Source organism: Styela clava, chromosome 4, assembly GCF_964204865.1.
Source record: "Styela clava chromosome 4, kaStyClav1.hap1.2, whole genome shotgun sequence".
Classification (NCBI taxonomy): Eukaryota; Metazoa; Chordata; class Ascidiacea; order Stolidobranchia; family Styelidae; genus Styela; species Styela clava.
In genome coordinates this window covers 3,142,959-3,157,755 of record NC_135253.1, presented here as the reverse complement: position 1 = coordinate 3,157,755, position 14,797 = coordinate 3,142,959, and the positions used below count along the sequence as shown (strand labels likewise).

Genomic DNA, 14,797 nt, shown 5'->3' with positions numbered 1-14,797 from the left:
CATTACAATACGCGAGACAGCGTAAAAATCCGTTTGAAGATTCCCGTAAAACGAAACACCACGTTTACGGCGAAAAGTGGCTACTATTCGGAATTATTCGAAAATCAGCCGAAAAGGTATTCGAATACTTTGATATTCGAATACATTCGAATATTCGATTCGTTTTGGACAACCCTGCTTATTTGCAATTTTGATACTATCTAAGTAGGATTTGCCTTAATCTTTTGGTGGAATCTCCTAAACATGCGGAGATAAATTTTTACTGCATGCAATATATTAAAGGTATTTTTTTTTAGTTATTTTCATCTATGTTAGATCAAAATTTTTTAAATATATAGATCATAACCACTGCTGATGCTAAGGCACTTGAAATGATGGTACAGCTAAAACTGATCTGCGAACGACAGAGTACGCAGTTATTACCAAGACTAGAGGAAGGTTCGGACCCTTATTTTTCTTTGCATAATTGGACCTGTTCATTTTTCATATTTATTTAACTTTGCGGGACCAATGAAAAGAGAGGTAAATGTAGTTTTTATTCAGCGACTAAGCAATTCCCTTGCGAACCATATCTTTTTTGGTAATGTTAAAGGTTTCGTCAACATACTTTTCCCAAATTCTTGGGCTCTTAGGGAAAGACGTTAAGGCTCTTTCCTCTACTTCCTCCATAACCATATTAGCCACCACGATCGAAACAGGAAAACCCATGGCTGTTTCGAAAATTTGTTGATATTGTTCCCTTCTAAAACTTAAATTCGCTGCGCTGGAACAACTTGTTAGGGTTTCACAAATTTGGTCGATTGAATGTTTATTCTCTTCTTAAACGTAATGTCGTTTTCTAATCGTTTCCGGGTTACTCTTAGCACCACTTCAATCTGACATTGGTGAACAGTGAAACGACGTCAGAGGATACCATAATTTTATCAGGAGCTACCGTTGTATGGAGAATTTTGTCAACAAAACCTTTAGAGTTCTTGACATGTCTTTCCGAATTTTTTACCAATAGGCTGATTAATTCGCTGAAAAATTGGGAAAGTTCGTACGTTGGTGATCCTATGAATGATATTATGGGTCTAAAGAGGGAAACTTTCCTTATGAATTTTGGGTAGTCCGTATAGCAATGGAGCTGAAGAATCCGTTATTCTCAATAGCTAACCTGTAGCTTCATTGGTCTAGTCCTCCTGCAATAATCTCCAAACGAATTTTGCCAATTTTCTTTCAGTAGATTTTAACGGGTTCAGTTTTAATTTCTTATGAACAGCAGGAGATAGGAAACAGCAGAATATCAGGAAATGAAATTCACTGCAGTAAAAGACTATTTCTCGAATCATAACACATTAACAAAGAGAAAAATTCAATGAACAATGAAGAAACTACATTGTTCCCGCATGTGTATTAGTCATTGTTTAGAATTTAGATAGTCGTCATATTTGTTTGAACTTGTGCTAATTCACTCGAATTTATTATCGTACTGTCCACTTTTTAAGCCATGATAATTTTACCTTTTCTTTTTTCTGCTCTATATGTTTACGATACTATGCTTTTCATATCATGCCCTGATGAAGTTTTTCTGAATATAAATTCGAAACGTCGGCAAATTACTTCGTTTTGCTATACACCGGCTGTGCTTTATTCATCTTTGACATGAATGTACCTGGTGTAAATCATGTGCTATTTAAGCGCATCAAGTAGTCGCATGGCTCTGTAGTACATTGGACTTTGTCGGAAGTACTTAAACATCGGAAATGGTTTGAGGAGACACCGCAATCATCTATATTTTAACCTAACATGTTTACGCGAAGGGATTCTGGGATTCTTTACATAAAAGTTTAAATAACCCATGAATTGTCCTGCAAGAAATAGTTGAACAAAGAAATTTGGTTTCTAATTTTTGACACTCTGAATGAGTGATAAACAACACACCAGTCGTATATGTTAACATCTCTGCTGCAAGGATAACTTATATTGTAGCATAAGTGTCAGCATGTTGTTTCAATACTGCTTTTAGTTTAGTGCTATAGACTTTATCGTGATTGAACTTGAATAAAAATAAATAGGCTCATGAGTACATGATTGAAAAAAGATTGACAGGAAAGTACCATTGATCCAAGGCAGATTTCATCAGAGGTGCTCGGAATGCTAATGGCATAAATAGGTGTTTGCTTTACTTCGAGCTAAAACACGCGATCATTTTTATCATTGCAACTAGCAACTTAAGCCTTCTTCATTCGGATCCCAAGCTAAATAGTAAAGCATCGATTAATCTTCATACAAGTTCACTTTTCCAATTTCTTCTCTGCTCTGCGAGTTTGAATGAAGTCAGCAATTGAGTCTTGTGTATTTCGTTTTTGGGTATCCTTCAGAAAAATATAGAAAATGTTATTTAGATGGTAAATGAATACGCAGTGCAATTGCATTCAGAAATGTACCAGCTTTAGCACAGCTCTCAATAAAAATGTCTCGCTTAGTAATTCAATAGATTATGGTTGACCTGTCTGGAGTGCTCAATAGCATACGATCTTGTGGGAGGTAATTTGCACTGTGTAAAGATCAAGGTCAAAAATGTGACCGACGACGCCTCCTGGCTTTTGATTTTGGCAGCAATCATCATCAAACAGATAATGAATCGAATGACAAAAACAAAAGGGTAAACGACACACAGACAAATCCCATCACACAGTCCCTCAATTAAATGTCATGATCTTCTGGTCATGCTGCACATGCAAAGTATCAAATACTGGATATATACCAAAATAACACCAAGCTCAAACGAAAAAAGCATACAACTAAATTATAAAAAATTGTATTCTAGTAAGGATATCAAATCAGTGTAACTGGTGCTATACTTACATACAAATTACAAATGCGTGAAAAATACGAACACTCGTGAAGTAAACTACAAATATTGTGCTTTACAACATCGGGATAATGTGCTGGTCTTCCTCGACTTCTGACGGGACGATTTTATCTAGTTCTCTTTAAAACCGAATCAAAATAAAATCCTAATATTTCTGGCTCTGGGCTATTCTGTAGGTTGTGCATGCATTGCAATCATCGGTTGTTCTATCAAAATTTCCTTTAGTATGTTAAAGACACTTGATATGAACGCTTATAGTTTTACCACTGCGCATGCTATACGTCACTCGAGATAAAACGCGCATATCGACGTATAGACCTGTGTATGGCATTTAAGCTCCTGTTTCCGCCGGGTGGCACAGCTGGGGACAAGAACTAGGTCTCCAACGCAATGTTGACGCGTTACCGCACTTTTGTGGTATCTATATTTTATACGATCCCATCGATGTGACAAACGATATTTCGCGATGCAGATCAACATCTAGGGCAGGGTCGTCCAACCCGTGGCCTGCGGGCCACATGCGAAACGCCGAAAGTTTCCGAGTGGCCCGCGCGGTTATCTCCGAATCACAATGCCTTTCACAAATATGGGCCGTTATTGAAAACTCTGATAAGAAAATTATTCCTGGTCATTCAAACGCTCGAGAAGTACCATCCAGCTATCGAAAGCTTATTTCTTATTTATGTCCATTTGTGAGCTTTATTGCTGGAAATAAATGTTTGAATTTATTTTTATCGTCTGCCTTGTATTTCAATCTGTTTTTCCTTTTTTTTTTCTGTGAAGTTAGAAGAAGCATTTTTTATGACCTTAATATTTGACAGCGGTTATTTGTACGAGCAAGTTTTTTTGCGGATGCACCATGTCAAATCCCCCGCGAGATCACTAATTTCTGATAGTCATATGAAAAATTCGCTATGCATGGCTGCATCGTCCATCGCACCGAATATTGACAAACTTACTGGATAAAGGCGGTGTCATACTTGGCATTAAAATATCTATGTGTGGTAAAAATTTTTGACCTAACTGTATCTTCGTATTTTCATTGTTTTTAAAATATTGGTGTGATGTTTTTTTTGTTTGTTTTTTCATTACTCAGTAGTCATTGTAGCGAAAGCTAGAACATAACAACCATGTCAAGTGGCCCGCGCAATCATTCGTAAACTAAATGTGGCCCTTTGCCAAAAAGGTTGGACAACCCTGATCTAGGGTCTCAAAACTCGATCGTCGTGAATGATCATGCAATTGATCCACTTGGATACACAAGTAGTTAACAGTTAACAAACAGTGCGGAGTCATCTCAGTGCTAGCACGGACACTGGCATTGTACTTTACTAAAACGGAAGCGCAAAATTCCCAGTTGTGGGGTTTTGTTAACGTAGTTTCGCAATATTCGTATTACAGCCTTGATCGATTTTTCAACGCGCCATTTCCGGCCGGAAGATATGGGGCAGTGCCAGTCTTATTGAATCCCCTTTTTCGACCTAAATCGACAGAGATTCTGCTTTCGAAATTTTCTTCTCGTTCCAAATGTACCGATTCTGTATTGCCATGAACAGTTAAACATCTTTCGTATAGGGCAGTGGTTCTTAAACTTTTTGAGCCGCGCCCCCATTTGAAAAATTTTACAAACTTCGCGCCCCTCTCTTTTTGCTTTGAAAAAATGCTTTTGTGATGGGCAGGTTGCTATATATTAAGATGGCGCTATAACTGAGTGTTGGTCTCACAGCGTCATTGCTCAGATGGTTTAGGCATAAAACGCTTCGGGGTACAACTTCGCCATTCACTGTCGTATGTATAAAGCCAAATAGTGGTTGGTCATCATACATTCTCGTTTTTCCGCTCAGTTTGCAATACTTGGCAAAGTCAAACTAATTATTAAGCAAAACTAAACAGGCAATAAACCTATGCTTTAATGTATTTTCTTCTTAAACGTTTACATAGGACACGTAAAATTTCAATCAATTGTTGTGGCTAAGGCGTTTGCAAATGCATTTTGTTTAAATCTCCATTGTTTACATCAGCGTGGCGTGTTATTTAAGCCCTAAAAATCTTGATTTCGGTGTTTATTTTTCCTAAATCCGAAATTTCCCTCGAGATATTCTTGTGCCGCGAAGACGATTATAATTACTTTTTTTGTTCTCGAATGGAACCATGACCATGACACCTCTGAGGGAAACGAGTTAGTTTTTATTATAATCATCAGCGACAAGATGCTAAAGATAGAATAAAAGAAGTGAATCCGTAACTAAAATTTTTTTATTGTAACAGTGGCATTATAAAATACTAAAAATAAAACGGAAAACGCCATGAGTTCTGTTTTGGGGTGGACCGCGACAGACTAAAAACACTTTATTAGACATTGAAAATCTCATAAATTCTTTGTGCGTGCGGCACACCAGTAGTGTTCTAAAACTACAGACTTGATATAAATTTTACTCCGTGGAATCGCAGACTTAGGAATATCTGTAACGGTGATATCTTGAAATTAATCGAGTAGCGGCATTGCGATAGAGCGGAGTAAGAGTTGCAGGGACAGCTCATATTGGTGAAATTGGCAAGAATACAAATCAAAACAAAATGTAATCGACATTTTTATGGTTGCGGATTACCGTGTTATTTTGGAGTACTGGTGCTTTTATTTTATCGACGCAATCGCAGATTTAATTTATCACAATTAAATGAATAAAGCAACCATTTTAAATAAGTATATCAATCATGAATTGAACATTTCATTCTACAGAAAAACCATTACATATCCGTCTGAAAAAGTCTGCTCTTGTAACGACTGGCGTAATCTCGAGGACTGACTCAGAAACCGTACCGCGGGAATTTCGTTCCGATGAATATGTATTTTTCATCTACTAATATACTTTACATGTATGTTAATTGTACTAAATTAAATATACTTTCTGGGATAAAAATATACTTTCTGAGTGCAATATATATAAAAACTAAATATAATCGGGCAGTTGATCACACTTTATTATGTCCGCGGATTGGCGTGGTGTTTTAGATAGGTAATGAGTCTATTTTGTCGTGAGTCGCCGCAACCGCGAGTTACCTTGAACACGAATGAATTAAAATAGTGAGACATTTTGAATTATTGTAGTTATTACGAGACAGAAAAATAAGCCGGTATTTTCAACGAACGCGGAGACCGTTTCAGGAGCCGTTACATGTAAATTTCCGACTCCATCTTGTGACCTCTCGCGCCCCCCCCCCCCCCCCCCCCAGTTTATGAACCACTGGTATAGGGCAACATCCCAACTTGTGGGGTTGAAACGGGTTTGTTACCCCTAACAAATAACAATTGCCAGTGCTCGTAAAACGCAGACTACTTTAATCCCAATTCATTGCAGATGCCGCAACTCACTATATAGATGTAATTAATGGAGCACTTGGATTTGTGGACAACATTTTTGCTAAATCACAATCTTTACCACAAGTATTGTCAATACCCAAATGTTCACCTCCGTGAAAATTATCATGCGTAAAACGCAGAATTTTATTCATCATTGAGTCAGGAACCATCAATTGTAAATAAAACAAATCCAACTTGCAATAATCCAATGGAATACCTCTGACAAATTCGGGTCTGTTTTTGCATTGCACTCAGATTGCCATCTGCATACCCCAAATCTCAACAGAATCCTATGGAGTTCACCCTTCCCGCTGGTATGTCAAAATCTATTTTCCATGAAAAGTCCAAACGAGCATCACATTTCGCAAGATGTCTTAGAAGTGTCTTTCGACTGACTTCGTCTGCATTTCCATGCTTCACAAAGTGGTGGTTGATGTCTAAACATTTACAATTTAAAATACTTCTAATATTGCTAATTTACGAGCTTTACTGGGCAAAGGCGCTTCTAACGGCAACCCACCGCTCTTCACGACAAAGTTTACAATTTTTGTGCCGTGGAAAATTGTTTCCATCTCGATCCAAAATATTTCTGCGGTTACACCTACCGAAACCATCTCCAATTTTATTGCAACACGGGCAGTCTCTTCTAAAATGTCCTTCCTTATTACATAAAAAACTTCTTGATAGATTCATCGGCAGTTGAGTATTGAATCGTTGGATCCTCGGAGCGCTCACATTTGCTATTTTGCAATGATCCAAACTATCGAACATCATTTTTATTTCTTGACGCACCTGCATAAATTTGTTCACGATGGAATCTCTCTCTTCATTTAATTTAAAAAAAAAAGTGAAACTAAAAATAGTTTAAATGTTGCTTTTTTATTTAATAGTACAGTAAGACAAAGCTTTAAAAACTTAATCCAGTGAGATTTGTTGAAAAATTTAGTTATTAAAGTTGCGGTGTATAACAATATTTTGCGTTTCTTATTTTTAGTTTAGGCAATAATGCACTGCTAGTGAGAGGCCCTTTTATGAGTTGGTTTTCATTATTCGGTCAGTTTTCAGGCTCGAATAGCCTTATATTATAGGACGTCATGCTGACAGCTCTTTGTCGTAGCGAGAGTTCATTGATTATTATATTCCCGTAGGAATTATGAACTTTAATATAAACTTTTGGCAGGAACATGAAATGAAAATTCACTTGTGAAAACTAACAAAGATCTTCTTGAAGCGACAAATCACAAGAAAAATACAAATTCAAACACGATGATGACTGATTTTTTGTGTTTCTGTTAAATAATTAAATCTACTTTGGCACAAATTGCACATTTTCCGTGTTTTAGTTTATTTTTTCATTCCTGCCTCAAATAGTCAACATTTCACAAGTTTCTTTGATTATGATAAAATTATTTACAGGCTTAAGGTTGTGTGTGTGAAAATAACGCTGCACGATCATCTCTTTTTGACGCCCAGCGCGCACTGTTGCCTCTGATGTCTTTCGTGTTTCCCAAGCTTCTGTTGCGTCAATTTTCAAATTCTAGACATAAGAGTGTCCCGGAATGGTTTAACATAAAGTTGACAACCCTTCTATGCTGTGGTTTGCAGCAGTGCAGTTGTGGTTGTTTTAGTTGAATTTTTAGTGTTTTAGGTTTTTCTTGTGTCTGTTATATTATTGTTAGTTCTTGAGAAGGGTACCCAGGGTGTTTATTTTCGATTTTATTGTTTATGACGGATTTGGATATTCAAATATTGGTCAATAGGATGATTTTATGGTTTGAGTGTAGTGCAATTGCAGTTGGTTTGGTGTTTTGCTATAGGTTGTACTACGGAATTGGTTATTGTCAGTGATGTTCAAGTGTTGTGTATCTTTGTTTTTATCGTTGTACCCTTTCTGTTTTGTGGAGTTTGGAGTATTTGGTTGTACTAAGATTAATAATTAATAAATAGAATAAAATAGCATAAATTGAAGTGAATATTGAGAGGAAACTTGACGTCAGATCATATGGGAAGATATTCTGAACTTGGATAATTATTTCATAGAATACCGGTACGATACACTTGATAAGGTTATTTCACAGGTTGTTACTTATCGATTTTAATCGGTAAGTATGTTGATAGGTATTTGTCTGTCTGTATGTCTGTTAGATGCACGCGATATCTCACGAAAGCGAGATTGAATCTGCTCCAGATTTTGCATGTGCATTAATCTTATCTCGGACCAGATTTTGGGCGAATTATGTCGTATAATTAGCGAGTTATTAATTAATTAGTGATGGGACAAAGGTGTCACTATGGAGTAAAAGCGCTGTTTTGGGTATCCCCTAACTTTCGATCGATAAGTCTTCGGTCTCTGACCGATATTCTCGTTTTCATTTTGTTGAGCATGAATTGTTCGAACATAATTGGATTTGGAATCTGCAAATCATAACAACACTATAAATTCCATTGTAATGATAAACAGAGGGTCATGAGTGCTAAAAACATCCGGAAGCGAGCCACGAGTCATAAAAGTTGGGAACCACTGCTTTAGGAGCTTGGAAAAACCACCGACACCTGTGGATGTACTATGGAAGAATACCTTATGTGATTGGTTCACAATAACCGTCCGAAGAACAAACTTTTCCTCGCCCAAGAGTTGCTTGTCTTTGTTTTATCGTTTTTGCTTAGTTAGAAATTTTGGTTCCATCACTATATATTCGTGTCAAGAATTTACGTGTGTTTCCTCATCTGCTATTTATACATCGATCGTACGACTTTACAATATACGAACATTGGCAGTACAAGAAGTCAGTCAACTCTGAAGAAGTCAGCTGGGGTTCACTCCGCTAAAGTATGTTAAATAGTACCGAAGAAGAAACACGCAGATTATTCGGCCCACCCTTTCCTACATTTTAAGGATATTTCTTTGTTCATATTCGAAGCATAGGCTTATACTGTTAAATGGGAATGAGAAGTAGAGATACCAGACTCAGCTAATAAAGCTGTGTCGATATACGACGTAAATCATAATGCGTATGACGGGATGCTTGATAATTGATCTAAAAGGGGAGATTGGGGATGTGAGCTGCCAGACATAGTTAGTAATAACATATACGTGTATATAACACGTATCAAAGAAGGTGTAACAGTTGATAAAAGTATTCACTCTCTAGTTTTTGTTTTTTATAATATTAAACTTTACTTGCCTGCCGACAGATCAAAAGGCCGAATGACTTCAAGTTGACTACGGAAGACCGGAACTAGTTAGTGGAATGATTAAACAAGGGAAATAGAATGTTTATCAATGGGTTACTTCATTCACAATATCCTGTGGTCTGAATACCACTATACAAGAACATGGGACAGAAAAGGTAGTATTAGATGATTTTGTTCTTTGTAGATAATGGATTTACTGTTAATTTTGTGATATGTATATATATATATATATGTGTGTGTGTATATATATATATATGAAAATTAAAAAAACATTCGCGATCAAAACAACAAGTAGAGCGGTGTTACTGAAATAATATTTTTGTGTAGTCAATAGAAGATATACAAAACAATGAAACGTAATTGATGATTATGATAATTATTTACTTTCCTGTTCTCTAATTCTTTCTCGGCCATATCCCGATACATCCCACTGGATGTCATTGCTCTGACTTTTTCCTCAAGAAAGCAAGCGTCTGATTTCATGTATGGGGCGTCCTCTATCAATCCCTCAAGTGATGTCCAGATTTTTCTTAGCACAACTACGTAATGTTCTGTATTCACCGTTTGAACTCTTTCATTTCCATGCCCTGCGCTTCAGCAGAAAACTGAGTGGTTGAAAATTTTGCGAAATTTCTGAGAATATCATACGCAAACAGAAGTTCAAGCCCAAATAAATAATTTTTTTGAAGCTAGTTAACCCTTTGATCTCTGCCAATCTCCTCTTCTCTGAAGATATTTGAGTTGATTTTTATCCTCCATAATTTTCAAGTAATGTGGGTAAATGTGCGGACGTTGCCTGTATCGCTTTTTATCTGAATTAAAAGAACAAAATTTAAATGCTTTGTAACATCCATTATGACGTCATATAATAGAATGAGGATGCATTTTAAAACTAATAAAAGCCTAGCCCTGAATAATAAAAAAGTTGATTGTTGTATACTGCTTGTCTGACTTTGGTCAGACAAAAGTTACAGAAATACATTTGTGTAAGCGTGCAGCAGGACTCTCGAATTGCTCATTAAAAAAGAACTGGCGTTTAGTTGCTGTGCTATTGTCACTTTTCCCAATCTTGAAATTGCAACATGCAGAAATAAATAATTCACATCCTGGAAATATTGTAATAGAACCGATTCGCACAAAACTGATGATAGCTGTAAACTCGAAACAGGCAGTGGTATATTTATAACTGTTGCCCACAACTTCAAGAACATACAACTTACATTTGACTAAAGCAGCATAACGCTGGTTTACTCAATAATTTCCCTGTAACCAACGGTTGTGACTTTTCCGGTTTCAAATCGACACCACTGAGAAGTAACTAGGTAGAAGCAGATAGAAAGATGTAGAGTATGCACAAATATTGCATTTGCTAAAGTCCTGAAGAATCGGCTAATACGAAAGGAAGATTTGAAGTTCACATAGCCAGTATTTGAGAAGTCACAGAAAGCTGAACTCACATTATTTATTATCCCCACATTTTGTTGCTATTATCATTCTCGTTGAAGGAATTTCTTGGAATCCACACGCGTCAAAAAATAAAGTCCACTCACACCACCGTGCGACGATCCGAAAGACTTGAATGCCCTTTTCTCCAAACTCAATTTTGATAAATAGATTAGAACCGTCTTTGCCACCTGATTTGTTCTTCGAGCACATGAATACAGAAGAGGAATACAGACATGTTCAGTGATTACATGATTTATTTTGTCATCGCTTGACAAACGAATATCTTCCCCAATTACAGTGCCGACTCAAGATTCAACGCAACTTTGAAGTTGGAGATCTTGTCACCCTGATGATCAAGGAGTGAAAAGTTAAAGTGTGCATATCCAATTCTACTTATATGCGCGACATAATGAAGCTCTGACTAAGCTTTTTGAGTACATTTACGCACAAAATACACACTACATAAATAGCATCCACACTACACATACACAGTCACACATACATTCTCACTATGGGAATATTAGGTGTAAAATTCGAATTATATTTGAGTGGGGGCTAGTTTTTGGTTCTATCCTTTTTTGAATTTCTTGCATTGGCAATTTGCTTATCTTCATTGGTTTTGTTACTGTATTTATTTCATCAATTGTTTTTGGAAGTTGAGCAAACATTTCTTTTTTTTTTGAAAATCATTTCCCTATGTTATCCAAAAAACAGTTCATAAAATTACCGGGGCCGGTATGTACTGTACGAAATGTTTGATTTTATGACTTTAGTGTGAAAGGGAGGTTTGAAGAAGACAAGTCAAAGAACGCTAAATTTACATATTTTATTATCCACATATTTTGTTGCTGTTATCATTTTCCTAGAAGTCTTTGGTGGTTATCTCTTGGTATCCACACGTGTCAAGAAATAAGGTTAAATGAGTGGTCTTTCGCGTGTCCCGAATGTTACCTAGGATAGGAAAAAAGTTTACTCTCGTTCACTGAATGCCTGTACAAATGGAATTTTCTCGCACTATAAAAGAAAAATAAGGGACAGGGAGATATGATTGGCAATCTTCCAAATACATGTTATGTGGCTTAAAGTAATTACATTTAATCCTAAACCAACTCTGTGATATATGAATACGTTGTGAAATTACTACTTGTCTTAGCGATTGGGATAGAGCGAGCTTTGAATCTAAATTTTTATATGTGTGGAATCCACAGATTTTCTGGAATCGTATTGAAAATCGATTTCCCTACATGTTTTATCGAGGCTTCATTCATTTTTGTTTCTACTAATTGCAGAATTCGTTATATAAGATCTACCCTAGGGTGGTCCAAAGTTGCCGGGACGCGAAAATTTTTGACGATGTCTTACGGGCCGCAGTAGGAGAAAACACAAAAGTGATAAAACAATGCGAGTTTACCCATTTGCTTCTTAAGAAATATCGTGGTATTTTTGGTATCTTTTCTCATATCTACCAATGGTTTAGTACACGCTGAAATTTTTCTGCGGGGCGCAGGAAATGTGTGCTCGGGCCGCGGTTTGGTCCACCCTGATTTACCCTATAAATTATAGGCTGTTACTGTTCCATCGGAATGTTGGCCAGGGCAAATTTTGACGTTTTTAGGTAAACAACGAAGGCGCGTCAGACGTACTACACAATGGTAAGTTGTGAGTCTCTCAATTTATTAAGATAATCAGTAAATTGGAAGCGCAATGGTTGGATGTCTTGTCTCAGTCTAGCTCAGTATTCGGTGTGAATCAGTGTTTACAGGTTCTGTATTGTTGGTAGTACTCGTTATGTATCTGTTGGAAATAACAATAAGAATTGAGGTTCTCAAGTGTAATATAAATATAGTTTGTGGCAGTATTACTGTCAAATTAGCATAATGACTACTGCTTTAATATTATAGTCATAAAAATTGGATTTTAGTTACTTTAGAGCAGGGTCGTCCAACCCGTGGCCCGCGGTAGCATTTAGAATGGCCCGCGCTGTATTTTCCAGAATTGAATAAAAAATATTGAGTGAAGATGTGATACAAACGATTTTTTTATTTTTCTAAAATGCGCTCTGCCAGCCCTTTCAAACGTGCCATGAGTGTCATTTTGAATCGAAACCAACTGGGAGGAGATATCGATACATAAAGGTGCCATAGTCGCTTACACTCTTGGTCTTTTACTACTCTATATGATGATATGGCAAAACAATCTAAGGAATGTATATTATGTATTGTTTGGGTTGTCAATGTTTTACGTCCAGAAATAAAAGAGGTTTTTGCAAAAATAGCCTGTCAAGACAGACCATAACTCGTCGTGTTGAAGAGCCTGGGAAATCTATAGCGGAAACTTTAATTGCAAAAGCGGGAAAATTTTCATCGTATTCCTTGGCGCTTGGCAATAGCACTGACATCAAGTTTCCTGCTCAGTTGACAACTTGGCGATCTTCTTGCGGGGAGTTAATGATGATTTTAAATTACCAAAGAGCTCGCAATCATTGTCCCTATTAAGCCACGACTGGAGGCATTGATTTGTTGGGAGCTATGATAAAAATGATCAAGCATCTTCGCTTGCCTTTGGCGAAACTTTCGGGAATAATCACTGATGGCGCCCCATCAATGGTTGGGAAACAACAGTTTCATTATTCTAATAATTGTGAAAGTTTGGTGTGAGGGTATTGTTTGTTTGCTCATTAACCTGTAGTTTGTGTAGCAAAACCAGAACAGGTTGGCCGACCCTGCTTTAGAGAATATTTCATTTGATTGTGTTACTTAGAAAGTCGAAACATTGGGTAGGATATATACTGTTAAATTTTGTATGTTTTTAATCTATATCGTGCTGATTGATTTAAAAGTTAGAGAGTTGTGATATTATGATATTGCAAAATTGTCTTGCCGTATGGAATATTTAGTTTATGTTCATTGTTTTCAGCAGATGCCATGTTCCTGATTCTATTCCAAGTTCCATCGTGTTGACTGTTCTGAACAAACTACACCGATTCTAAGATGAATTTCATTAAGGCACAGGCAATATGCACTTTGCTCTCTAATATCAAACACTGGTAACTGATTCAGAAACGAATCGTTAACTTCGTGACAGGACTTGTTGTTTTATGTGGCGCGTTGTCAAAGATCTCCAACTAATAATAATCAGCTACGAATGTAAATTTTCCTTTTTCTTTTGAATGGTCGGAAACATTTCTAGAATATTGAATCTGAAGAATATACTAACGTGCAAAACAGAAGAATGAGCAAGTGTTCAAGTATTCCAAATGAAATGAAACATTACTAATGTTTCTAGAGAAGGATCAAAAGCTTCCTTCATCACCCTTACGAAAGTCTACACAGAAAGCTAAACTCACATCTTCCATTAACCTTTTAATTTCTGGTTTTCTTATCTCTAAACTAAAGGTATTTGAGTTTCGTGTCAATTTCTCATGCTCCACATTTTAAGGAATGTTTGTAAATGAGCGTGAATCGCTTGTTATCTGAATAAAAGAACACAATTCATATGTTTTGATAGAATCATTATGACGTTAAAACGCTAAAAATTGCGAAATTATAACCGCATATAGAATATATCTAGAAGAAAACGAAGAGGAATAAAAAAACATAGTTTGGGCTGTCCAACCAACGCCCCATGCACGGGCCGCGTTCAGCCCGCACTTAAATGAGTTCATAAGCCAACATTTTTAAATGTTTAAATTTTAGTACCGTATTTTATATAGGCTAAACTTTAGCGGTTCCCAAACTATGGGTCGCGAACCACTGGTGGGTCGCAAAATGAATCTTAGTTGGTCGTGAAAAGATGTAGAGAGCTTTGGGTAATTATACTGGTTATTAGGATCGGTGGAGACTCGATTACGTAAATCTTCAAAAAAACAAAATAAATTGAATTTAAATTCGAATCTGTGATTGGTTCTTTTTTACGATCTTCTCAAAGGAACAAAAATT

At 36.6% G+C, this 14,797-nt stretch overlaps 1 protein-coding gene across 1 annotated transcript; it reads right to left on the bottom strand.

Annotated features, from left to right (window-relative positions):
- Positions 1-2,015: 2,015 nt before the first annotated feature.
- LOC144422048 (uncharacterized) lies at positions 2,016-10,205 on the bottom strand. The gene is made up of 4 exons (XM_078111784.1): positions 9,798-10,205; positions 6,824-7,010; positions 6,436-6,655; positions 2,016-2,357 (listed from the first exon to the last, which is right to left on the bottom strand). The coding sequence occupies exons 1-3, from the start codon at positions 9,894-9,896 to the stop codon at positions 6,498-6,500; spliced, it is 444 nt and encodes a 147-aa protein (XP_077967910.1). The 5' UTR covers positions 9,897-10,205; the 3' UTR covers positions 2,016-2,357; positions 6,436-6,497.
- Between the last annotated feature and the right edge of the window lie 4,592 nt (positions 10,206-14,797).

What these genes read in the sequence shown, in the direction of transcription:
- LOC144422048 (XM_078111784.1), bottom strand. Translation starts at nt 9,896, where the DNA reads ATGAAATCAGACGCTTGCTTTCTTGAGGAAAAAGTCAGAGCAATGACA. An exon ending in AAGAATTAGAGAACAGGAAA is followed by an intron (nt 7,011 to 9,797) that starts GTAAATAATTAT and finishes AAATTTATGCAG; the next exon opens with GTGCGTCAAGAAATAAAAAT. An exon ending in TAAAATTGGAGATGGTTTCG is followed by an intron (nt 6,656 to 6,823) that starts GTAGGTGTAACC and finishes GTAAATGTTTAG; the next exon opens with ACATCAACCACCACTTTGTG.